This window comes from Podarcis liolepis (assembly GCF_965112155.1).
Source record: "Podarcis liolepis genome assembly, chromosome: 3".
Lineage (NCBI taxonomy): Eukaryota > Metazoa > Chordata > Lepidosauria > Squamata > Lacertidae > Podarcis > Podarcis liolepis.
In genome coordinates this window covers 54,488,397-54,513,269 of record NC_139557.1, presented here as the reverse complement: position 1 = coordinate 54,513,269, position 24,873 = coordinate 54,488,397, and the positions used below count along the sequence as shown (strand labels likewise).

The 24,873-nt window shown below is 39.3% G+C and overlaps 2 protein-coding genes across 12 annotated transcripts in view; one reads left to right on the top strand and one right to left on the bottom strand.

The window, feature by feature from the left end:
- Positions 1-24,873, bottom strand: part of LOC310704457 (uncharacterized protein) — a 146,307-nt gene that overhangs the window by 32,743 nt on the left and 88,691 nt on the right. For all 5 annotated transcript variants that reach the window (XM_083497953.1, XM_083497951.1, XM_083497950.1 and 2 more), the window contains one exon: positions 3,153-3,236. In XM_083497953.1, coding sequence (XP_083354079.1) covers positions 3,153-3,236 — 84 coding nt within the window. The remainder of the gene's footprint in view (positions 1-3,152; positions 3,237-24,873) is intronic.
- The window catches only part of HS3ST5 (heparan sulfate-glucosamine 3-sulfotransferase 5), a 147,970-nt gene that overhangs the window by 58,092 nt on the left and 65,005 nt on the right, over positions 1-24,873 (top strand). The window lies entirely within an intron of this gene.

Below are 24,873 nucleotides of genomic sequence, written 5' to 3'. Positions count from 1 at the left end.
TCTTTGGCTGCAGAGAATATAATCAATCTGGTTTTGATGCTGCCCATTTGGTGATGTCCATGTGTAGAGTCGTCTCTTGTGTTGTTGGAAAAGCGTGTTTTTGATGACCAGCTTGTTCTCTTGACAGAACTCTATTAGCCTTTGCCCTGCTTTGTTTTGAACTCCAAGGCTAAACTTGCCAGTTGTTCCTTTTATCTCTTCACTCCCTATTTTAGCATTCCAATCCCCAATAATGAGAAGAACATCCTTCTTTGGTGTCATTTCTAGAAGGTGTTGTATGAGGGCCACTCCATTTCTTTTACAGAATTCTTGCCCACAGTAGTAGATATGATGGTCATCCGAACTGAATTCACCCATTCCCATCCATTTTAGTTCACTGATGCCCAGGATGTCAATATTTATTCTTGCCATCTCATTTTTGACCACATCCAACTTACCAAGGTTCATGGTTCTTACATTCCAGGTTCCTATGCAATATTTTTCTTTACAGCATTGGACTTTCCTTTCGCTTCCAGGCATATCTGCAACTGAGCGACCTTTTGGCTTTGGCCCAGCCGCTTTATCAGCTCTGAATCTATTTGTGCTTGTCCTCCGCTCTTCCTCAGTAGCATGTTGGATGCCTTCCGACCTGAGAGGCTCATCTTCCAGCATCATAACTATTATATGCCTGTTGTCTTTGTCCATGAAGTTTTCTTGGCAGGGATACTGGAGTGGCTTGACGGTTTCTGCTCCAGGTGAATCACTTTTAGTCAAAAATCTACGCTATGACCTGTCCTTCTTGGGTGGCCCTGCATGGCATAGCTCATAGCTTCTCTGAGCTGTTCAAGTCCCTTCGCCATGACAAGGCAGTGATCCATGAAGGAGACATTAACACTTGCTCTGTCACAAACCACAAGAGTAAATGAAATGTCCTTCCAACAGCACATTGGAATGAACATCTTAGTACTGATCTCACCAGTCTGCACACTGCATTGCTTATAACCGGATGCTCATTTGATTGGTACATACATAGCATTCTAAGTTTGACTAGAAACAGAAAGGGATAGTTGTGTCCAGAGTATAAAAGCAGTATAAAATTATGTAACTTTTTGCTCTGACGTAGAATGATTCCATTAATTCATGAATTGACTTTGAAAATGACAGGGAGCGATAGTCTCTCAACAAAGACTACTAATGCTGCTTAACTGCTTAACTGCGTCTTTGTCAGCATCATGGATGCTTACTTAGACAAACTTCAGGCTAGCAGAAAGCATCTTCAAACTGACAGACTACGTTCTAATTGCGGATACATGAACTTCTGAAGTGATTTTTTTTTTTTTAAGTGCACTGATGTGTTGAGACATGCCAAATGCTCCAACAGAATAACCATTGCAATCTTTTAAACAAGTCACATGTTTGATGCAATTTACTCTTGGGTCCAACAAATGCATTCAGTTTTATTTCTTAACCTAGCAGAACATTATTTATTAATGAGTTCTTCATGCTTTATTAAGTCTAATGTCAAAACACCTCTGTGGGACTGTAGGAACGCTCTGTCTCTATGTTAAAAGCCTTCTAAAGAAAATGAAAAATTATGCACTAAAGCTCCAGATAAAACCCAATAGATATCAGTTCAATTACTCTTGATCCTGGCAGATGATGTTTCTGAATAGTTTTGAAAGAGCTGCATCAGATAATATAAGCTGTCTCAAATGAAAGAATTCTGCACTATCAAATGTACATAATTAGGAAGGCTTAGAGAAACTTAACAAAGCCAATCTGTTCCCAAAAGCTGAATGGTATATTCAGCAGGTGAAAGCTGACAAGTTCAGTAGAGAAGTACAATGCTTGCTTGGCTTCATTTATTTTTCACTTAGTCCTTTTATATCAGGAAGGGAAATTTCTATTTGCAAACATTAAAATGACGGAATGTTGAAACACAAGGGGTTATCAGAAGTTTTCTTAACTCAGTAGAACTAATATTGCACAGGAAGCCAATATTGGAGTTCAATAAACTTTTCCCTTGCTCGCTTGCTACTCTTTCCCACTCTGGTATTCTTACTAAGCATCTTATCTATAGCACTGGCATACAATTCAAAGTGATTTATTATTGGGCCTTTTGTGCACTCTAAACTTTGCTCAGATTTGTTCTGTGGTTTAGTAAGTCAACTAGCATGAAGATTTGACTGAGAAGAACTGGCAGTAACTTTACCTACATCTCTCTAAGGGTAAGAAAACACAAACAGACTTAAGCAGCCTCTAGTCTTTATTGATTGCAAATTAACACCTGGCTAGTTCCAGTTCATCTTAATAATGCAACATGGTCCGTGTCAGATTTTGCCACAAGCATTAGTTCAAGGGTTTGCATTCAGATCTAGCCCAAATACAACAGTCAGTAAGTACTGTCTATGGCTTCCTAATGGTACAATCTGTGTTGTTTTCTGCAGTTTACTATCAATGCCAATGTGGTGTAGTCATGGACTAGGACCTGAGAGACTAGGGCCAGCTGGTGTCTGCACCTAACCTACCTCACAGGGGTGTTGTGAAGTAAGAGTCATGTATGCTACCTTAAGCTCCTTGGAGGGAGGGTGAAACTTAAACATCATAAGTAAAATAACATATCTGGCTGTATGCTATGAAGTATTTAATACTCATACCCATATGTGTCACTGTCATGCTTCTTTCGGTGTGCTTATATATTTGTGAAATCATTTCTGCAATATATGGTCGTGGTTACAAACAGCTGACTTGACTAAGAAAATAATTTCAACTGTAAAGCAGTCACCCCAACCCTACTGTGCAATGCCAAATCTAAGTGTTATGTTGTGTACTTGCTCCTACGATAATTTGTTCCACTGTGGTTGTTTTCAAGAGGGGGCAGCACTTCATTTCCATGTTGGCAAGGGAGTTCTACTGTAATTTCCCTTCTCTCCCTCAGAAAATGTTCGGTATGCTTTATTGCTGGTAGCTGCTCAAGTCCCTCTTCCCCAAATTTGGTCATAATCTGAGTGTTTAGAAAGGTCACTGTTTAATTCCAAGTTTGCAATTCTGCTGATTATAAAAATGGAAGATGAAGGCACCACATTTTATCACAACAAGAAAAACAAAGGCCCACCACCACCTCCCCTTTGTCCATAGGTTTGGCTTCAACAGATAGCACCCACCTCACTTACCAAAATTACGTATGACATGAATAGTTTGTTCCAGCTGCTCTATCTTGCCCCTGTTGTCAACTCGTAACCATATCCTGCTTGTGTCTGAATAAAAAAAAGAATGGGGGTTGATTTACTTCTGCAGGTTGGGAGAGAGGAATTACCCAGTATGGGATTTGCCACCTGCAGTTTAATTTGATCATTCCCTCAAGGAAGTAATTGGCTACCCAAAAATAGCAGGTGGGAGGGCCAAAGTGCCAATTATGCCTGTCAAAAGCCTTTTTCCTTTGGCCATTATAATTTCCCTGGTTGAGGCTGTAGTTCAGAAATTTCTTATCCAACCTTACAGTAGTTTGTGTAACCCACAGCAACTTCCCAATCAATTATATTGTTGTTATGTCTTACCCACATGACACAAACAGCTTGCAACCTAAGTGCAGGATTTTCTTTTTTCAGTATTTTTGAAAGTTGTTTTTTTTAAATTGCATTTTCAAAACCAGGAACAGAGATCATATTTAACCCCCCCCATCACACTTACAACTTCGTACCAAATACAGCATGTATACATATACCATATGACTTCCCTTCCGCACATTTTCTGGTTCCTTTGCCTTTCTGCTATTCCATGCAATTATTTCTTTTTGCTTTATTATTTAAACCATTTATGTTCCATCTCTGATTTTTCCAATTGTCATTATTGAGATTTTTTTTTAAAAAAATTATTAGTTTTCAATTACAATCCAATAATAGCCTCATTATAACAATACCAATTTATAATACAATTACTAATACCAATCATTCAAATACTGAATTAAATAATTTAGGTGCTATGTGGGGTCCAATTCAACTGATGTCTCATGGCAAAAACAACAAAATGGGGAAATAACTTTTCTGCTTAAATACGTTGATAATATAATTTTGGTTACTGAGAATAAATTAGATTGTACAAAAAATGCTGAATGTTTAAATAAGCAAGTTTTGAGAATTTACATGCTAGATTAAAATTGATTAATTAAAATTAGGCACATTGAGAAGGGGATTGGAAGAAAAACACTGGGGTGAATCAGACAATGTTGGGTTTTCGGCGAAATCTTGACCCCGCTGGTTAAGGGGCCGAGGGCTCATTTTGTGGGGCACCATGAAATGTGTAGTTTAAACCATCAAACGTTGCAGTGGGACTTTTGCTAGTGGTTTGCACCACATCAGATGCAGGCCTGGCCAGGACAGCTTTCCTGTTATACCCTCTGGGCTTGGTGAGGCATATGACCCCCCCCCTCACCTGCTCTGAGCCTACTCCAGCTGAGGAATCACACATCTACTCCCCAAGCTTGCTGGCCCCACGTAGGCTGTGGGTCCTTGCCTGCCTTCTCTCAGAACTAACAGCTGTAAATTCTTGAATCCTGAGGTCTGGGGTGGTATGCCCCTTTTTGGCACTTGAGGCAAAACAGGAAGTGCCATCCTGCTCTGCCACACCATCACCACCTTTTTGACAGTTAAATGAAATATAATAAGTGGCATAGCAAGACTATCAATAAACAGTGCAGTACTAAATGTGTATACTCAGAAGTAAATTCTGTTGAGTTCAGTGGGCGGGTATAGGGTTGCAGCCTTAGACAGAGGCACTGTTTCTGGGCAGTGTCATGGTGTATAGCCAGAGCTCTGAAAGGAGACTGTTCAATATAAATTAAGAAGCAATAGAAAGAAATAATCACCAAAAATCAGTATTATTTGTATAAATAAGGAACACTGCACAGTGGTACCTCGGGTTAAGAGCTTAATTTGTTCTGGAGGTCTGTTCTTAACCTGAAATTGTTCTTAACCTGAGGTACCACTTTAGCTAATGGGGCCTCCTGCTGCCACTGCGCTGCCGCCGTGCGATTTCTGTTCTCATCCTGAAGCATAGTTCTTAACCCGAGGTACTATTTCTGGGTTAGCGGAATCTCTAACCTGAAGCGTCTGTAACCTGAAGCGTCTGTAACCCGAGGTACCACTGTACTGACTTGCAGACTTACATACCATGGCAAATTGCTGCAATGTTAATATAAATTTTATAGATAAATAAATGTGAGATTAAAGGCAAGTGAGTTTAGTTCAATTATTTGGCTCCACAACACTTGATGTGTTACTTTTGATATCTCTCATGTATATCGTGACTGTGTGGGATCTTCTGCAATGAAACATGAAGAAGGGTATCCTCACTTTTTGTACACACCCATATGCCCCAGCATTGAAATATATGGGAAGAAAGCATTTCCCTAGATGCTTCAAGGGCTCACTGACCTGCTAAAGTGAGCTTCTTTGTAGAGTGCACCTCTTCCATGGAGGCATCAAAGCAAAAAAAACCCAAAACACGCACACAAACAAGAAGAGATCAGAATTATGGGTGGCAGTAACTATACCTAAACTGGGATTGTGTCCAAACACAGGTGCATAAGGTCACGGGGCTGATCTCTGCAATTTAAAAATACAATATGAAGTAAATTTAAAGCAAATTATAGCAGCCAGAATAGGATGGATCCTAAAAATATGTTTTTCAAGTGTCAAAGGCTACAGTAAAGCGGTGCATCTTCAGAATATGGAAGAAACTATAGCATGAATGTCCCTAAGCTCCAGGGCTGGCCCATCCACGAGGAAAAGTGAGATGAATGCCTCATGCGGGAGGATCCACTGGAACAACAGATCCCAATGTCAAATTTTCTTCCCCCCTTGTTTCTGATGTAGTTCTTCCCTGGCAGGGAGGGAGACAGTATTTGGGGGGGGCAGCCTCAGGTGCCAAAATGTCTTGGGTCAGCCCTGCCAGACAAACCTCTGTAGGGAGGAGATTCTACAAATGAAGGTAGTGGAATCAATTCTAAACGATAGTTAATATTTAATTTCCTCTCTCCCCTGCCCCCTTGTCCATATTATTGAAATGACTACTGATGTAGAATGGCTTGATTCAAAGGTGGTTATTTTTAGTATTGTATCATTACTTACTCATGTTTATATCAAATTTTCATTTTCATTTTGATGCTTGTAATTACTGTTACTAGCTGATATTTTATACAGGGTTTTTATCATTTCCTTTCATCCTGGCCCTTTCATTATGCACATTTCAGCACTTAACATCAATACAAAGCAAAGAAAATGCTACAGTCTAAAGTCACTACAACAGAATAAGTTTAAATAAGAGGGTCAAGTCCTCTACGGTATAAATCAGCACCAGGCCATCTACTACAATAGTTGTGGAGGCAGCTCGGGCCCTCATTAACTGGTGTAATTATGTCATTATGAAATAACTGGTATTATGAAATTTATATAACTTTCTTAGGGTGTTATGCATTGAAGTTCTCACCCTGGCCACCAGGAGTATCGTGTATATAGTTTTCACTCAGGTCCACGTCAGTTACTTTAGGCGGGAAACCCTGGGTTGCTGTTGCTACAATGTTGACAGCTAGTTGCCTATAAAAGCAGGCCGGCTGAGCTGTTTGCTGTTCAGTTCTGTTCCAGCTTACAAATAAAGAGCTGCTTTGAAGAATCGCTGTGTCGTCTGCTATGTCTACCCACTATTTAACATAGACATAAGTAAATATGAACTTTTTCCTCCAAGAGAGGTTTCTTGGCACTGACATATCCAAATCAATTTATCAAAAAACTACACAGAAATTATTAATGCTGTCTAGCAAAGGCTCAAGTTTTGCTCACCTTTAAATTGAAACGGAATCAAATTTCTACCCCATTAGTAATGGGAGCATTGATCTTCAGCTGTGGGTAAAGATCTGCTACTAGGTCACATCCTGATGTAAGGTGTGTCACAACAGCAGAACTACCACGATGCAAATACATGGTTAAAAAAGAAATATGTCTCCAAATGTAAACTTGAGTTAAAAGTGGGCCTTGGGTTGTAAAAGGTTTAAGACTGCTGTGCTAGGACACTCAGGGCTGAAGTTCCGTGAGCCTTTCATATTGGCAAGGGCTCTAGAACCTAGATTGCTTAGACGCCAGGCAATAAGGCCTCACTTCAGCTTCAGTAACATGTGACCCCCAAATTCAGGCTCCCTACAAACTGATGTTCAAGTTTTGACCTCACTTTCCTTAGCTACTCTTTATTTTGCATTATTTTGGCAAGTTGTTTTGGTGCCATTAGCATGCCTTTGCCAAGAGCCAATTAATGTGTTTGTTGTTTGATGTTAGGTATTTCCCCTCATAAGCATAGCTGCATAGCTTATGAAAGGAAGCATGACTCATTCTAGGAATGGCTTTCTGCATTTTACTTCAGCTGGTCTGAAAGATGGCTGGACACGATTTGTAAGTGTTGTGGGGGCCTAACAGACTGACTTGATAGGTGCAGCCAAAGAGAAGAGGCAAGCTGTTAAGCCAGGTAGAAACAGAAGCAATTAACCCCTTGACTGAATGACTCAACTAGCTTTAAAACAGTGTGTGATCTCGCAAATTACTCCCTTATATAGAGAGAGGGCCAAGGACTGTGTATTTTGCCACACAAGCTGACCTAATACATTGTCTAGAAAGTTATTGGCTAGGACACATTCCTGCCTGGCTGCAGTTTTCTGCCAGTAGCTTTACATGGATTTCTATTTATTTTGTTTTTGCTTTCTTGCTGCTGGTTTTTTGTATTTTGAATGCTATGTTTTTGCTGACTTGATATTTTGCTTTTATTACTTTTTCTGTTTTGTTATTAGCCACTTCATTTTTTTTCTGAATAGAAAAGAGGATTATATCACATATAAAATCCAAAGAAAGTGTTAAAGTGTAAAATGACTTTCCTGCATGCAACTATTAATAGACATTTTCTGTTCTTTACAAGCAAAACTGTAGGCAAAACCTATGGACAGCACACCTTACATGTTTCTAAGCCACCCAAAGAACTATATCTTATGGGACAGAATACAAATGTCATAAATAAATCATTTAAAATGAATGGGGGCATTAGGTGGGCTATCTTTTGACCACCCTAGTTTGAAAGTACATCCCCTTTGATTCACCTAATGCAGCCGCATATTTAAAATATCCAATATACTGTTTGGAACATTTGGTGGTCTTGCACATGTGTACATTTGTGTACAAATTTTGGGAAGAGGTAATGAAGAACATTTCTGAAATAATAGGTGCACCAGTGTACCAGTGCCTTTAACCCCCAATGTGTGCTTTGTAAATTTTTGATTAGTCAAATACAGTAAAGACTTAATATGTAAACCTGTTATAATTTTTCTGTTAGTAGGGGCTTGTTTGACCATATTGCAGGGCTGAAAGGAGTCCTCCTTTCAGAAAAAAGGGGTTTTCTTCAAATATTTGTTTCAATAACATGTTTATTCTCATTTCTCAGAAATTGACTTACAACAAGGGTATCTCAGGGTGCAGGTAAACCTATGGATTTTGCCTCCATTTGTTCGCCATTTCTTACTTACAGAATAGGTCAATCACAGGGATGGCAAGTCTCAATGAAATATGGATTTGGCATTTATAATTTATTTTGTATTCTTTCTGTATCAGGTCTATTTTTGTAGTAACTTCTAATTCACTGTATAGTCTCTTGGGAATGTATTTTGCTATGTGAGGTAATGATGTGGCCCCTGTTTTTTGTTTGTTTTGTACTGCTTTTTCCCTCTCTCTTTTTAACACCATAATAAAGTCTTGATTTTTCTTTTCTTTTTTAAATAACCAGGATATATGCCTTATGTGCCCTGAGGGTCTGTATTTGGCTGGTTTGCTTCACTGTTTAATTGTGTGGGGTCAGTAGCATGTGCTGTTCTCAGACCCACTCAATTAGAACTGGGATTTTTGAGTGTGGCTCTTTTTGACTATGAGTTCTTCCATTACAAACATAACAGGTTCTTCATCTCTCTGTTTCATTTTTTTTATTATTATTTCAACAATGAAAGATGTCCTGTAGTGTCTAAAAAAGCAAATACATGCTCCACACCTACATAGTATACACATATATTAAATTGGTATTACAATAATGTCCATCAGCATTGCAAAGGCTTGCCACAGTCAAAGGAAGGAGAGCAGAGGATTTCTTTTTAGAAAGGGAAAACAGCCTGTTATGTACAGTTATCCCTGGAGGACCCAATCAAACCTTATCCAATTCAGCAGCTATTGCATATGCTTTCAATTTTTAATAAAGCCCTTTGAGACCGGAAACAATGTGCATAGACTGTCTCTTGTGACTAGCGTATCATACCAAGTGGGTTTCTAGAGTTGTGTCTTGTCTTCTAGACTTTATTGTCTGGTGGGCAATCATTTCAATGAAAACAAAAGACCACCAGACACTTATCTTCTCTAATGAGTTTTATACGACTTGCACAGTATTCAAATACATCACAATGTGAATTTCAAGAAGTGTACACTTATACTTCAGAGAGAAATTCCTAAATATTTCTGTCATCATTTGGAAGGATACCAGAAATTTTGGTCAGAAGTTGAGCAAGTTTTTGGAAAACTGAAGATGAGGAATGATAGCACACAGTATTCCCGTTGTGGTCCAACCAAGGCAGAACAGAGCAGTACTATTATTTCTCTTGATCTGGACACCATACACCTGTTGTTGCTGCAGCTTCTGCTACATCACGCTGCTGACTCATGTTTATCTTCTGGTCTACTAAGTCCTTTTCACATATACTGCTGGCAATTCTGATGCCACCCATCTTATAGCCGAAAACAAATATCCAGGCCTCCTCTGAACTCCTGTAGAGCAGCCCCTCTGTCTACTCTTCCAGACAGACTTCTGGGACTTTTTCAGTAGAGCTATTGAGCATGCTCCACTACGGCAAAAAAAGGGAAGAGAGGTCAGTTGATAGACCCTCTGTTGGCTTTGAAATACAGTGGTACCTCAGGTTACATATGCTTCAGGTTACATACACTTCAGGTTACAGACTCCGCTAACCCAGAAATATTACCTCAGGTTAAGTACTTTGCTTCAGGATGAGAACAGAAATTGTGCGGCGGCGGCGCGGCAGCAGCAGGAGGCCCCATTAGCTAAAGTGGTGCTTCAGGTTAAGAGTAGTTTCAGGTTAAGTACAGACCTCCAGAACGAATTAAGTACCTGAGGTACCACTGTATATCCTCCTGCTGTTAATAATGAGGATAACAGCATAAGTTACACAACCGCCCTTGAAAATCTATTCCCCATTTTAATTAGTAAAGTATTTACCTTTGTTTAAGAACAGAATAAAATAAAGAAGCAGAAAGATCCACAATTGACTACAGTTCCATAAGCAACTACAACTGGGAAAAGTTATTTTACCTAATAACACCATATATTATACTGAGAAAGAATTGATACTTAGGATGGAGCAGAGGAAGAGAAACAAATGTAAGCATTTACACTTAAACAAACACACACAAACACACTATTCTGCTATTGCTGTTTCTGCATAATTGTTTCTTTTGCTGTAGCAGCTTTTATGTCTCCTGAAAAGACAGGTTCTCTTCTCCACCCCTAAAATACCACATTTCTTTTCGTATTCTTCTATAGAAGTGCAGTAATGATCTTATTGTGCATAGCACTGTATTTAATAGTCAATTAAAATTCCTATTGAATTTTAAAATGGGCTCAGGAACTTTTGAAGACTTTTTTTATTTAAAAAAACTACTTGGAAGGCCGTACTGATAATTGTTACTAGTGTCCTATTCAAAACTACTTAGGAAAAGACAGATAGCCTGAGAAAATAAATGAAGGGGAGAGAAACTATTGTTAATTTTTCTTTTCTTCCTCCACTGCACCATTCATTCCCAGCATTGAATTTCTGATTTCTTTTGTCCTTATTTCATTGTATGTCTTGCCATGACTTGCCAGTGTATGTTTTGCATGCAATTTCATTGAATGCATTGTCATTTAAGAGCAGTGGGGGCTGAATGCATGATTTAATGTATAGACGAAGGAAATGGCTTTTTGTTTATTTGATAAATTACAATGCTGACACATTTTTAGAATAAAGGACAAACACAGTTCTTTGTAGGGTTGGGCAAAGGGAAAGGAAATAAGTAGGGGAGAGTGTGGTATGTGCAAGGTCAAAGCCAACAAGCAGGTAAGCAGGCTTGGAAAACCATCTGTAAAGTGGGCAGGCTGAGTAAGCAAGTTCAAAGATGAGTTAAGTCTCAGATAGGGGTGTTTTTTCAGGGCTGCTTTGAAGTGATGATTGATAGATATATTGATTGATTATTGCAATAAAATGCAATGGCAGCACCATCTTGTCAGTGTGGTTTTATTCTATTTGAAAAAGATAAGAATAATGATAATTTAGGGAGAAGTGTGGGAAGACGTGGATATGATAAATGATAGTTGATTTATAAAAGCCAGCAGAACTTGTTTCATATTCATTCTTACTAAGCTGAGAGTTATGAAATCTCAAGTGATGGTCAAGTCACCACTTGAAACAGTATACTCCTCCAAGTCTTTATTTAAAAACCTGTGGTAACTTATGCCATTGTCCAACTATTTTTTAATAATAAGTTATTCCCACTATCCAGCTTCAATATGGTTTATTCTCATCATCGTATTACAGAGATGGGGAACCTGTGCTGCTCCAGGTGTTGCTGGCTTTCAACTCCCATCATCCCTGTCCATTGGTCTTGCTGGGAACTGGAGTTCAACAAACATTTGAATGGCCACATGATCTAATTCCCTGCCCTCTTGTTGTTGTTGTTGTTTAGTCGTTTAGTCGTGTCCGACTCTTCGTGACCCCATGGACCAGAGCACGCCAGGCACTTCTGTCCTCCACTGCCTCCCGCAGTTTGATCAAACTCATGCTAGTAGCTTCAAGAACACCATCCAATCATCTCATTCTCTGTCGTCCCCTTCTCCTTGTGCCCTCCATCTTTCCCAACATCAGGGTCTTTTCCAGGGAGTCTTCTCTTCTCATGAGGTGGCCAAAGTATTGGAGCCTCAGCTTCACGATCTGTCCTTCCAGTGAGCGCTCAGGGCTGATTTCCTTCAGAATGGAGAGGTTTGATCTTCTTGCAGTCCATGGGACTCTCAAGAGTCTCCTCCAGCACCATAATTCAAAAGCATCAATTCTTCGGCGATCAGCCTTCTTTATGGTCCAGCTCTCACTTCCATACATCACTACTGGGAAAACCATGGCTTTTACTATACGGACCTTTGTTGGCAAGGTGATGTCTCTGCTTTTTAAGACGTTGTCTAGGTTTGCCATCGCCTTTCTCCCAAGGAGCAGGCGTCTTTTAATTTCGTGACTGCTGTCACCATCTGCACTGATCTTGGAGCCCAAGAAAGTACAATCTCTCACTGCCTCCATTTCTTCCCCATCTATTTGCCAGGAGGTGATGGGCCCAGTGGCCATGATCTTCGTTTTTTTGATGTTGAGCTTCAGACCATATTTTGCGCTCTCCTCTTTCACCCTCATTAAAAGGTTCTTTAATTCCTCTTCACTTTCTGCCATCAAGGTTGTGTCATCTGCATATCTGAGGTTGTTGATATTTCTTCCGGCAATCTTAATTCCGGCTTGGGATTCATCCAGCCCAGCCTTTCACATGATGAATTCTGCATATAAGTTAAATAAACAGGGAGACAATATACAGCCTTGCCGTACTCCTTTCCCAATTTGGAACCAATCAGTTGTTTCATATCCAGTTCTAACTGTAGCTTCTTGTCCCACATAGAGATTTCGCAGGAGACAGATGAGGTGATCAGGCACTCCCATTTCTTTAAGAACTTGCCATAGTTTGCTGTGGTCAACACAGTCAAAGGCTTTTGCATAGTCAATGACCTGCCCTCTTACTTCCTGCTATTTTCTCAACAGTGACTTTAGTAAAGAGAGTTTTCTTGATGGAAGGTTCTTAACTTGTGAAAACCACTTTTGTGTGCTGAACCCAAGTACTTTATTATTTGATGCATTTCAATTCTTTTACCACGTTTATTAAGTACTTCACACATTTCTTCTTTGGAGGACTAACCATTGCAAAATAAGCCCACACTTCTATCTCCTGTGTCTTGCTAGACCTCTCTGGGAAGTTTGCATATGGCTTAGTTTCCCCCCAGCACCCTCACACATTGTTTCCGCACCCAAGGGTGTCATTTGTCAGGTTCTGCTATGCTGGAATAGTTTAATGTGGCCAAATATTCTCTGATGAGCTCTTTTCTTTTCCTGACCTTTGCCGAGCACAACTGTGAAAGTGCCTGGAGAGCTCCAGGCAGGACTCATTATTTACTGCGTGTGGGCTTTGAAACCCACCTGAAGTTCAGGTGCCCTTTTCAACTTTACCAAAATAAGACAGACACACCTTTCAGGCAGTTGCATTGGTGATTATTATTATTATTATTATTATTTTGACATGAGGTCAAAAAGTTAGACTACGAGCACAATAGCTTAGTTTAATATAATTAAGTTCAGACAAGGTTGGGAGGGATTTCTTCAGAATAGCAATTCCACTGCTTAGCCAGGCAGCCCACTAATTCAGCTACCAACCATAACAACCATATATTTATTATTGTATTCTAGCTGTGTTAAATGAAGCTTTAGCTCACAAGTAGGACTATGGTTACCAAAACAACAAAATGTGCAAAAAAGCTAAGGAGTCAAAAGAAAACATTATCAAGCTTTTGGAGGACTTTCTGCTTTATATGATTATTTTCTTCATTGAACTGTTGAACTCGCCCAGCCTTTCTGTCTATGAAAATGCGGAGGGGGATATAGGTCTCCACTGTCCATTTTACTTGCTCATATGCTGCTAAATTTTAGTGTTTTCGTAAGTACATATTTGATACTATGAGAAAGGAGACAATCAAAGTAGCCACTAATGAATATTAGGGAACATGCACGTGAACCACACTGAACCATGCCACTTCTAGGAACTTGAAGCTCTCAATTACAATCATATTGGCTGAAGCTTGAACTCAGTTGAACTCAGGTTGCTTCCTTCAGACTACATAGATCATTGTAAAATATATTGAGCTTCGATGAAAGATCTTCAGTCAGCTGATTTTCAAACTTTTAAATCAGAAATGCAAACAGTCTTGCAAAGAAGTGTGAACATATTAAGTTTTTTTAAAAAAATCAAAGGAAAGAACTATCAAGTCTTGATTACATTCCTCACTCTCTGATTTCCCTATACTGTATTAATCTGGCACAAACAATAAGTAAAATTTGAAAGCCTCCATATCACCTCATTTACTTGCCAGAGAAAGGAGGATCTGACAATTGCATGAGAGAGTGAGAAGATGATGCTATTGCTCCCACTCTGAAAAAAGTCTTAAAACATGGGTAGGCAAACTAAGGCCCGGGGGCCGGATGCAGCCCAGTCGCCTTCTCAATCCGGCCTGCGGACGGTCCAGGAATCAGCATGTTTTTACATTAGTAGAATGTGTGCTTTTATTTAAAATGCATCTCTGGGTTATTTGTGGGGCATAGGAATTCATTCATTATTTCCCCCCCAAAAAATATAGTCTGCCCCTCCACAAGGTCTGAGGGACAGTGGACCAGCCCCCTGCTGAAAAAGTTTGCTGACCCCTGTCTTAAAACTTTGCCATCTCCCCTGTGTCCCCCCTCCACTGCACTACTGACCATTATGACATGTATGTTGGTGGTACAATCGCCATGTAAAGGGTGTGTGACATATACATTTTCTCACATACAAGGAACCAGTTTTCCTGATGCATGTTATGTTTAAATGTCATCCACACACCATTTATTTGCTATGGGAAATGGCAATGTAGTACTTTTGAATCTACAAAAATAGTTCTGTTTGCTTTTGCAACATAAGCTACATAGGTTATCTTAGAAGATGGTATAAATATTAAACTGGAGTATACATTATTATCTTTATATAGTAAAACAATACCAGAAGTTTTAGTGCAGTCACACGGCATGCAGTTTGTTTGATAGGCTGAGGTAACTGGAGGCAAGAGATTTTAAAAATATATATAAAATAGCATCCGCAATTTATTCTGTCCTTGTCTTTTTCAAATAGATAAAAAGTTATTATTAATCCCTCATGCAACTAGACTAGACTCTTACATTTGTGTTTTGAATTATGCATTTGTTGTTTATATCTTTTCCAGAATTTTGTTATTCTCCATGGTCTTCATGGTTAAAGAACCTGATTATGAAACATGTGGTACACTTCCTGCAAACTGAATAGAATATTTAATATTTTGGGCACAGCCTACCACAATGTCTTCTGTGTGCTGTGATATATTATGTTGTTACCGCTTCATCAGGAAGCCCCGGAAGGACAAAGGAAATTATGAAAACCTTCCAAGGGAAAAGAGTAGATTGCATTTGCAGCAAACTATGTATTTGCATTCAGCATGACACACACACCCCTACCCTGAATAACTGATTAAATTTAGCTGCTGGCTAGCTGCTGGCCCTACATGAAGGTGCATTTTAAGTCTCCTTTGTCCAGCTGTTGTTAATATTACGTAATTTTCACAGATCAATGGCCTGCCTTTTATCCTGCTTTCACAGTGGTGTTGCCCAATTACCGCCATGTTACTAGGGATGCTTCTGTTACAAGGATAGCAATGTAGTGGCCTACAGATGTTGGATTCTAACTTCTATCACCCCTGACCATCAACTAAACTGGCTGAAGCTAGTGGAGCAACATCTGAAGGACATCCCTGTTCTATTATGTTTGTGGGGTCCAAATCATGAACACAGTTCCTCATAAATCTGCACTCCCCGTGAACATTGGAAAGGAATTATTCGGCTATGGTTCCTGCAATGCAGGGGGTTTGACTAGATGGCCCTCCAGTGCCCGCCCAACTCTACAATTCTATGAAAAAGTATTGTGTTTTGACAGTTTACCCCTCTTGAAAATATGCTTACTCCTTTTAACCTCGGATCAGAAGGGAAGGTGGCGGCTGATAGTTTTGCTATTGAAAACAGCAAAAGTTTCATTTGACTTCCTTCTCATCTGCTTATAATGAAAATGGGTATAATGATGTCACTACACCATGTATTTCTTGGCCATGCAGTGTCTGGAAATGGTGAAATGAATGGAGAAAAGTTTCCATAACTATATATGATGGCAGAGCTCCAAGTTTGAGGGGGCCATAGACAAAGTGTCATTTTGTGCCCCCCCCTACATTAGTGGTCCCTTCTGGCTTACCTAGTGACAGCACCATGCAATTGTTTTCATGAACCAATTAATCCCAAAATAGCATTACTGTGAAGCATTGTGTGAAATTAAAATGGCAGCTCCTAGAACCAGGTTATTTGTAAAAGGAAGACATTATCAATGTATCCTTCTTTTGTATTGAGGTCCCGGCAGCTACAAAGTATGTGGTTATACCAAACCTGCAATATGGGCAGAAAAGGAGGAATTCAGTGAGGGGATACCATTTACATCAGCAAGTCTGTCCTGGTGGTTTAGATTATGTTCTCTCTTATGATGCCTATATTACTTGTTATACTTTGGTACAGATGCTCAGGTTTTTTGCCTCTGCCATGACACATGAGGTGCTTAGTCCTCCTGACTGGGTGGTGGAGCAGGGCAGTGTCAGGGTTCGGTTCTGATTGACATTTTCAAACTAAAATATTCTACCATTATAGCAAGAGAACAATCAATTCACTAGTTACTTTCTGGAATTTGTACCAATCAAGATTTAAAAGGACTTCATTACTTGGCTATCGCTGCCAAATTTCAGATTATACAGAGCATGCTTTTAGATGCGAACCAAGTAGTAAATCTGTGCTCACAACAAATTGGCTTGTAAACATGACACTGGCTATTTCTCTCCCACAAAAAATGAGCTACCACTCAGCAGGAAAAAGAAGCATGGTAAGTGGTAGTTGTCTGGGGGAAATACCTGGACAAAGATTTCTTCCACACGAGCAGTTTTCTCTGGAATTGCCATGGTTTGGAGACTTGCTATTTTCAGGGAATTCAGCCAAAATTGTCAAATCATTGCAGTCCAGTGGTTCTCTGTTCTCCTGTATTTTTTCCCCATCCCTGATTTGTGACAATCTAGTTATTTATTTTTTGCAGTTGCAGCCTATCCATTTTGAATCATAGATATTTTCAGGGCTTCCATGCCTTTAGATTTCCCATCTGTTGGCCCTCCTTCCTGTTATTGTTTCCTGTTAATTGTGGTTTGGGAATAAGTGGCAAATAGCTTAACGTAAGAGCATAAGAATAGCCTGCTGTATCAGGCCAATGGCATATCTAGTTAAGTGTCCTGTTTCCACAGCGGCCAGACAGATACCTGTGGGAAACATGCAATAAGAACATGAACGCAAGGTCACATTCCCACCCTGAAGTTTGCAGAGATTGGTATCTGGAAACATTTCTGCTTACAATTGTGGAGGTAGAGCATATCCCGGTTGGCTAGTAGCCATTGATAACGCTCTCCCCCATGAATTTGTCTAATTCTCTTTTAAAGATCTCCAAGTTGGTGGCCATCACTGCCTGTGTGAGGAAGTACTTTCTTTTATCTATCCTCAATCTTCATTTAGCTTTATTGGATGTCTACAAGTTCTAACGTTCTCAGAGGCAGAAAAACTTTTCTCTATCTACTTTCTTCCTGCCATGCATAATTTTATAAACTTCTATCATGTCTTGCTCACCTTTTCTCTGAACAAAAGTCCCAAATGCTGCAATCTTATGTTCTTAAATAGTTTTCTTTTATTTTCTTACTCATGAGTAAAAGTTAGAGAGGGATCTAGGCCATGGGAAAGGTGCTGCTTTAAATCATTTTTTATTCCACCACCATCTATTTGAAAAACAGCAATGCTTCATGGGCAATAAGATGCTCTGGGTGAAAGCTTTTTTTCTTTTAATACTGTGTTCCAAGTAAGTTCTAAATTTTAAGACTGACTGTTGAGGGACCATAGCTAAAGGTAGAGTGTATAAAAACATAAGAACTTAAGAGCCCTGCCGGATCAGACCAAAGGCCTGTCTAGATGTTCAAGGGAAGTCCACAATGCTGCTGCTCCTGGCTGCATAAAGCTGCAACCCAGCAGCACTTTGCAGGTAGAGCCCAGGGGTAGAGAAGGGGCTGGGTAGACCAAAGTAGGCTGAATGGCACATTTGCGTTTGCATCAGGGGGCATGGCCATGGAATTTTATTTATTTTTTTTAATAATTTTTATTGAATGGTTTTATGTTACAAAAAAGAATACAACCATACTACCACTAAATATAATTAAGAAATAAAAATTACATACATCAATATTTAGTTTGTGTAATGTGTATGGGTTGCTTGTGCGTAAGTTGCTGCCTCTCCTGGCTTTGTTGCCTTGCTAAACCTTTCAGTCTGGGCAGCCCTTCACTTCGTGGCTGCCTCAGTCACTAGCAGAATCCGTCAGTGGGCGTTTCTTAAATCTTTTCCAACATAAAAGTTGTTTGACACCCAGTCTCCTCCTACTCTCTCTGCGTGGAAGTCTTCTGCGCAGGGTGGGCGTGGGTAGCGGAGGACCCGTGCTCTCCCTGCTGGTGTCCGGTGAAGAGTCCTGGAGCCCTCTCGCCAATTCCCCCATCAGCCCCTCTATATCCCTGGTGTTGCGCTGATTTGCTTCCCTATCTGTTGAGCTGCCTCTCTCCCTGCTGGGCCCTTCTCCAGCATCATTTGAGAGCCTTCCCTCTGCCTCTAGCTCCGATGTCAGTTCCCTGACAGTTTGTTATTTGTTTTTTGTTATTTACCATCTTATTTCCTCCAAAACGTTGCATACAACAACACACATATGTGCAGACACCCGCACAGAAAATAATAATGAAAGTAAATATTTTTTTCCCTTTTATCTTCCAAAATCTTTTCTTCAACTTTGACTTCCTGTCAAGTCCCTTTGCATATGTTTTATCTTACATTTGAATGTACACAAAACAATAAACCTTTCTATATAATTTTTCTAATACATTCTGAAAACATAATAAATCCTTAATTGTAGTCTACCTCCTTTTAGTTCCATTATCACTCGAATGATAGCACGGAGTCAAAACTATTATTGTATTTTTGAACATATTTTTTATAAACATCCAATTTTTCCGCTAATTTTTGCTTTGAGTTTCCTCTGAGTTTACTAGTCAGTTGAGCCGTCTCCACCAATTCCTGTAATTTGATTTGCCAATCTGTTATTTTTGGAGCCTCATGATCTTTCCATCCTTTGGCCACAAGGTATACGAGCCGCTGCGGTTGCATACAAAAACACCTCTCTTAGATTTTTTGGGATCTCTTTATCTAAAATACTTAATAGAAATGCCTCCGTTTTTTAAGTAAAAGTTATCCCCATCATCTTTTTTAATTCCTCGTATATTTTCCCCCAAAAAATCTTAAATCTTTCCACACGTCCACCACATGTGGATCATGCCATGGCCATGGAATTCTTAAGCCAGTGTCTTTGTTCATATAAAGACTTCTTTTGAAACATAGTTTGGTAAAATGCTAGCAAAGGTGACACCAGAGCGGGTAGAAATTTGATTTTAGATGTGGATAAACACTTTTGCATTCCTGTCTGACTCTGAAGGTTTTTGAATGGCACACTCTTGCTATTAAAATGAATGAGATTTTCAAGTGTTGAAGGTTGTGTCCTCATATTCCACTTCAGACATGCCAGAATACATAGCAACTTCCTGAATAAAATGGAAGAAACCACTGCAAAATCTACATGCTATTTGGAAACTTTACTGCCCACCAAAATGTATACAATATACTTTTTAAAAAAGTGCAAGAGCAAGGTATTTTTTCCTGCAATAAAGTTGTTGACACTTCTATTCAATTTATTCAATCCCCATTATTTATGTTGCCCTTGAAATTGTTTTCTGCTACTTTCTTACATGATAGCCCCAGGACACCAATGAGAGTGAGATAAAATATCTCACTGAGCTTTCCCAGTGAAATATCTGAAAACAAAGTTTTAAAATGGAAAGCAATAGATAACTCAGCTGAAGCAAGATCAATGAGGACTTGAGATAAAAAGAAATAAAATATGTGTATTTCATTTAAATGTTCCCACTATAGCCTGTAATGGTATTTTTTTATCTAGTGAAAATTACATTAAATCACTTGTGTAAGGTTCAAAACATCTGCTCTGTTTCTATCTACAAAAGACAATGGACTGAATTCTAACTTTTTGCTCCATGAGCAGGAGAGTTCTGCTCATGAAAGGGGACTTTCCATGAGTGTAAGGTCCCCCCCATGGCAACAGCTCTCCTACGAATGGAGGAAACTCATTTTCTCTCTTCATCAAAGTTGCATGACATATACAGCTGCTGTGGCATTTTTCAAAAATGAAGCAGGGAACTTGGTAGCTTGTAGAGTTTGTAGATTTTATAAAACCAGCAAGATGTTTAACAGTGCATAAGAATCAATTTCCATAGGCAGCGAGACATGATGTTTGCTATGCTGGTATTTCAGATTTAATCAAATTTGTTAAGTGGATCAATTTTTAAAGCGTGGGTTTTACTATACTGTAATAGAGATTGGTTGTCTGAAAGTATTATAAATGCTGTGTTGTCTGTGTCTTTGTGTGAGTCAGAGATAGGGAAGGGATTAGAAGGCTCCCCCCCCCCCTTTCTGCCTTAGCACTTCTATTGCATCAGGTTTGTCTTAGGTTGGCCACATATGCATCACCAAAATAGAAAGTAAATACCATTTTGGCATATATTTGAATCAGATTTCCATGTACTAAGTTGTATGTATAGATGCAAATTTAGAAATAATTAGTTTAAATTTAATAGGGGAAAATCACTACATCTCACTATAGTTGACTATGGGTGATTTGTGTCCCTGCTCAGTACCCTGTTGATGGGCATCTTCAAGGACCTTCCTGTTCCTCTCTTATGCTTCTTTTTCTTTAAAATGGGCATGGAACAGACAGCCCTTTTAAACAGAAGATACCTTCAAACAGAGGACTACCTGCTCCAAACTAGGACATAGATGGGCGGACTTCAAGTTTTCAAGTTCTAGTTTCCCGCCCTAGAACTCCAAGGCCCACCAGCTGCACTTGCGTGCCCAATATTGGCTTAGAAAGTGAGGTGGACATATAAATCCTCATCCCAGTAATTTGTTTTTAGTGCAGGAACTGAGCTCACAGCCCTTTCAGTCCAGAAACTGTGGCTGGTGCATAACTCAGTGACCAGCTTGTTAATAGGAACTGAATGAGTTGACATATTACATCAATTCTGGCCTGGCTTCACTGGCTTGCAGAATGCTCCCGGATTGAAATTAAAGTGCTGGTTTAAAGCTATAAACCCCTGCACAGTTCAGGACTCCAATACTTTATGGAATGCCTCCTCCCATGTGATCCATATGAGCCTACCCAAAGCCTAAGGTCATTAGCAGTTTTTGGTAGAAACTGAAAGACTGGTTGACAAGAAAGAGGCGAGTTCTTTTTCCATCAGTTTATGAGACACTTTCCCCAGAGAGACTCTGCTGTCTTTCACTATTTTCATAGACATTTTAAGAGGATTAATTTTCATGGCAATCATGCTTATTATTATTTGTTAACTTTCCAGGGGCGCTGACTTATAAAAAATATTGGGGGAGCCCATGAATAATAAATAATGAATAATAAATAAAAGCTCATGAATTATAAATAAGCTCATGAATATGCAAATAAAGTGGCGCCGCCTCCTCATGAGCGAATAGGGGAGAGCGTGCTGCGCCTATTAATCAGCTCCGAAGGAAATTGGGTGGAGCTTTTGCTCGGGAGGGAGGGCAGGAGGCATGCAGCCCGACCCTGTGCATTTTGGGCTGGGGGAGGGGCGGCGATGGCGCTCTGCTGGAGGGGCGCCTGAGATTATTGGGGGGGCAGAGCCCCCCCAAACGAATTTTTGAGGGGGCTTGGGCCCCCTCAGGCCCCATGGAGTCGGCGCCTATGTAACTTTCTATACTGCCCTTCATGTTTACAATATAAAAAGACAAAAATACATAACATAGTAACACATGAAACAATAATCCTTCCTATCCATACACAGTTTCAAAGGCCATAGATTGTTTAATTAGCCAAAGCCCCGCTTATAGAGAAACATTTTCACATAGTGCCTAAAGATATGTAGCAAAGATACCAGACAAGCTTCACTAGGGAGAGCATTCCATAAAAGGGGAGCCACCACAGAAAAGGCCTGCTCTCGTTTTGTCATCCTCTAGACCAATCATGGGAGGGGGGTCACATGAAGGATGGTCTCACATGATGGTCACAGGGTCTGGCTCAGTTCATATGTTGTTGAGGAGAGGTAGAGTTTTTTATTGTTGTTTTCAGAATAAGCACATGACAACTTTTCAAGTTTTAAAAACTTGTGTGCAACTCTTGTGTTTAAAATGTAACACTTTTTAAATGTAAGTTCCCTTTAGATTTTCTTGAGTCAGGTGACTTAAAAATGAAAATGATGATGATGCCCTGAGCTCCTTAGAAGAATTACGGGATAAAAAAAATAATGAATAAATAAAATAATTCTGTTGCTTTCATCTTAAAATAAAGCTTCCCGTGGAGATCTAGCTGGGAGGGCCAGACATACTGTTTAGGAACTAGACTTTTAATTACTCATGATGCACATACATTATTCTAATACAGTATTATTTTTTTGCTTGCCACATTGATACTTTTTGCAGAATATTTCCAATTAGCTTTGATATCTTTTTTAAAGAGGCAGTATGCCAGAAGATGTTCGTTGTTCTTCCTGCAGAACAGAATGATTGAGTTTGAGATTCTGAGTAGTAAACTGTTTCAATTGCTTTATATTATATATTTCTCATACACCATTAAGATGACAGTGAATTCCCACAGCAACTTTCACAATTACATATATATGAAAATGTTATTGATTCACAGCAGTATATAGCTGGTTTTCCTGTTTCTGTTCCACATATAAATGACTTTCCAAGGAGAAGCCAATTCTGAATTTTAATCAGCTGTCAGAATACTGGTGATTATAAAGAATCAAATGAAATTCAGAGTGCAGTATTGTGCTGAAAGCAAGGTATGTGAAAATGAAATTAGCCATCTCTTCTTTTTCTTAGATTCTGCAAACATTGCAAACCATAAATGTTTCCCTTCTACAATTTTCGTTGATGCAGCTCAAATGCACATCTTTGCAGGCCCCCTAATATCTGCCAGTAATCTCAGTCAAACTAGATTTGATGAGGCAACTATGCAGATTTTATTCACATCTGACCCATTTACATATAAAGGAGGGTAGGTGGCAGCTTTTTTTATTTACATGGTGTAGATCTAAAACCAATCCCCTCCCCTGACTTACCTTATTGCTCCAATTTCCTCAAGCAATTTTCTCCCAGCCCAGTTCACTTCTAGTATTGAAGTGATTCATCCAATGGAGCGCAGTAAAGTGAGGCACATTCCATGTAGAACAGACACCCTCCTGTACACTGCATAAGGGAATAGGGCAGACATATGAGTAAATATATGTGGCTGCCCCATCAAGTCTAGCTTGCCCCTATCTATGCACTAAATATGTTTACTTGGAAGTAAGTCCTATTTATTTCAATGGAGCTCACTTGAAAAGCAATCCAGCACATCCAGTGGAGTTAAGTGGAGCAACACACCTAGCACATCCAATTCCGGCCATCGCAATGGAATATGGTGGTGGTGGTGGATTGTTTTGCAAGTGAGCTTAATAGTTGAAAATGAGCTTAATAATTAAAACTTAAGTGCAATTGATGAATGGAGTTCAGGAGGCTTGCTGGTGGATGAGGGAATTAATGAAACAGCTGATAGATGAGGTAAAATTCCAACATGGTAAAGCACAACACTATGGAAAAGCAGCTCTGTCCGTTCTTTGACAGGTTAAGATTCACATGTTTATTTTATTCTTCTTGATTTATTCTGAGTCAACCCTGTATGTTTGTACACATAAAAGTGCATTTTGTATGGAAAGCACATTATAAGGTTCAGCAAAAAATATTCTGTATTTTTATGCTCCAGAAGCGCAACTCACAAAAGATGCCTCTGTGACTGTGTAAAAATGGATTCTTGTCAAACAGAGTAACTACCCTAATAATGTGATGATACGGCTGGCTCTGCTGCCAGACTCCACTATGGCAAGAGCAACATAATTATATGAGAAGCAACAATTCCCTTATCTGTCATTAACATGTGTTGCTGCTAACTGTATTTCAGCATGGCTGAAGATGAAGCACAAAATTAAAATTTAAACCCAGTTCCTCCGCACATGGTTTTCACACTTTCTGGAGCTGCCAAAATAGACTGGAAGATGGTAATATTTGTGGACCAATCAGTTATCACCAAGATATCGTGCCACCAATTTTTGTTTCATGGGTGTTTCTTCATTTCAATAAAATTAATAATATGTAGTTCCTACATTTCTGTTATGTTTCTTTTGGGATTTTATTCAGATCTCACTGCTACAGAATAGAATGTTAAAATGATGGTGCTATTTATTTAGTTTTCAAAAAAAAGGTCAATACAGTTTTAACATTATTACCATAGAAATTTTGAAGCTTAACAAGAAATTTGGTTTCCTGGAATGCAAATGCTGTGGTTTCTATACCTGCCAAAAGTATGTCCAATCAGGTTAGTAAATAAGAACTATCAGAGTCAGAAGCTGTATCGGTTCATTAGCAGATTTATCAGCTCCAAGGTGACATTAATCTAGGCCCAATAAAGAAAATTGAATAAAGAATCCTGCTATTAAGATATACCTTGGAAGGTGCATAGTAAAGATCACATTATTTTATTCTAAATTAATTGAAGTGGAATAATTATTATCTGCATTCAAATTTATCAAGAAGAATTATAACCCCACACTTACATATACACTGAAATAGTGGGGAAGTCCTCCTTGTAACCTTGTTCTTTATATATAGGAAA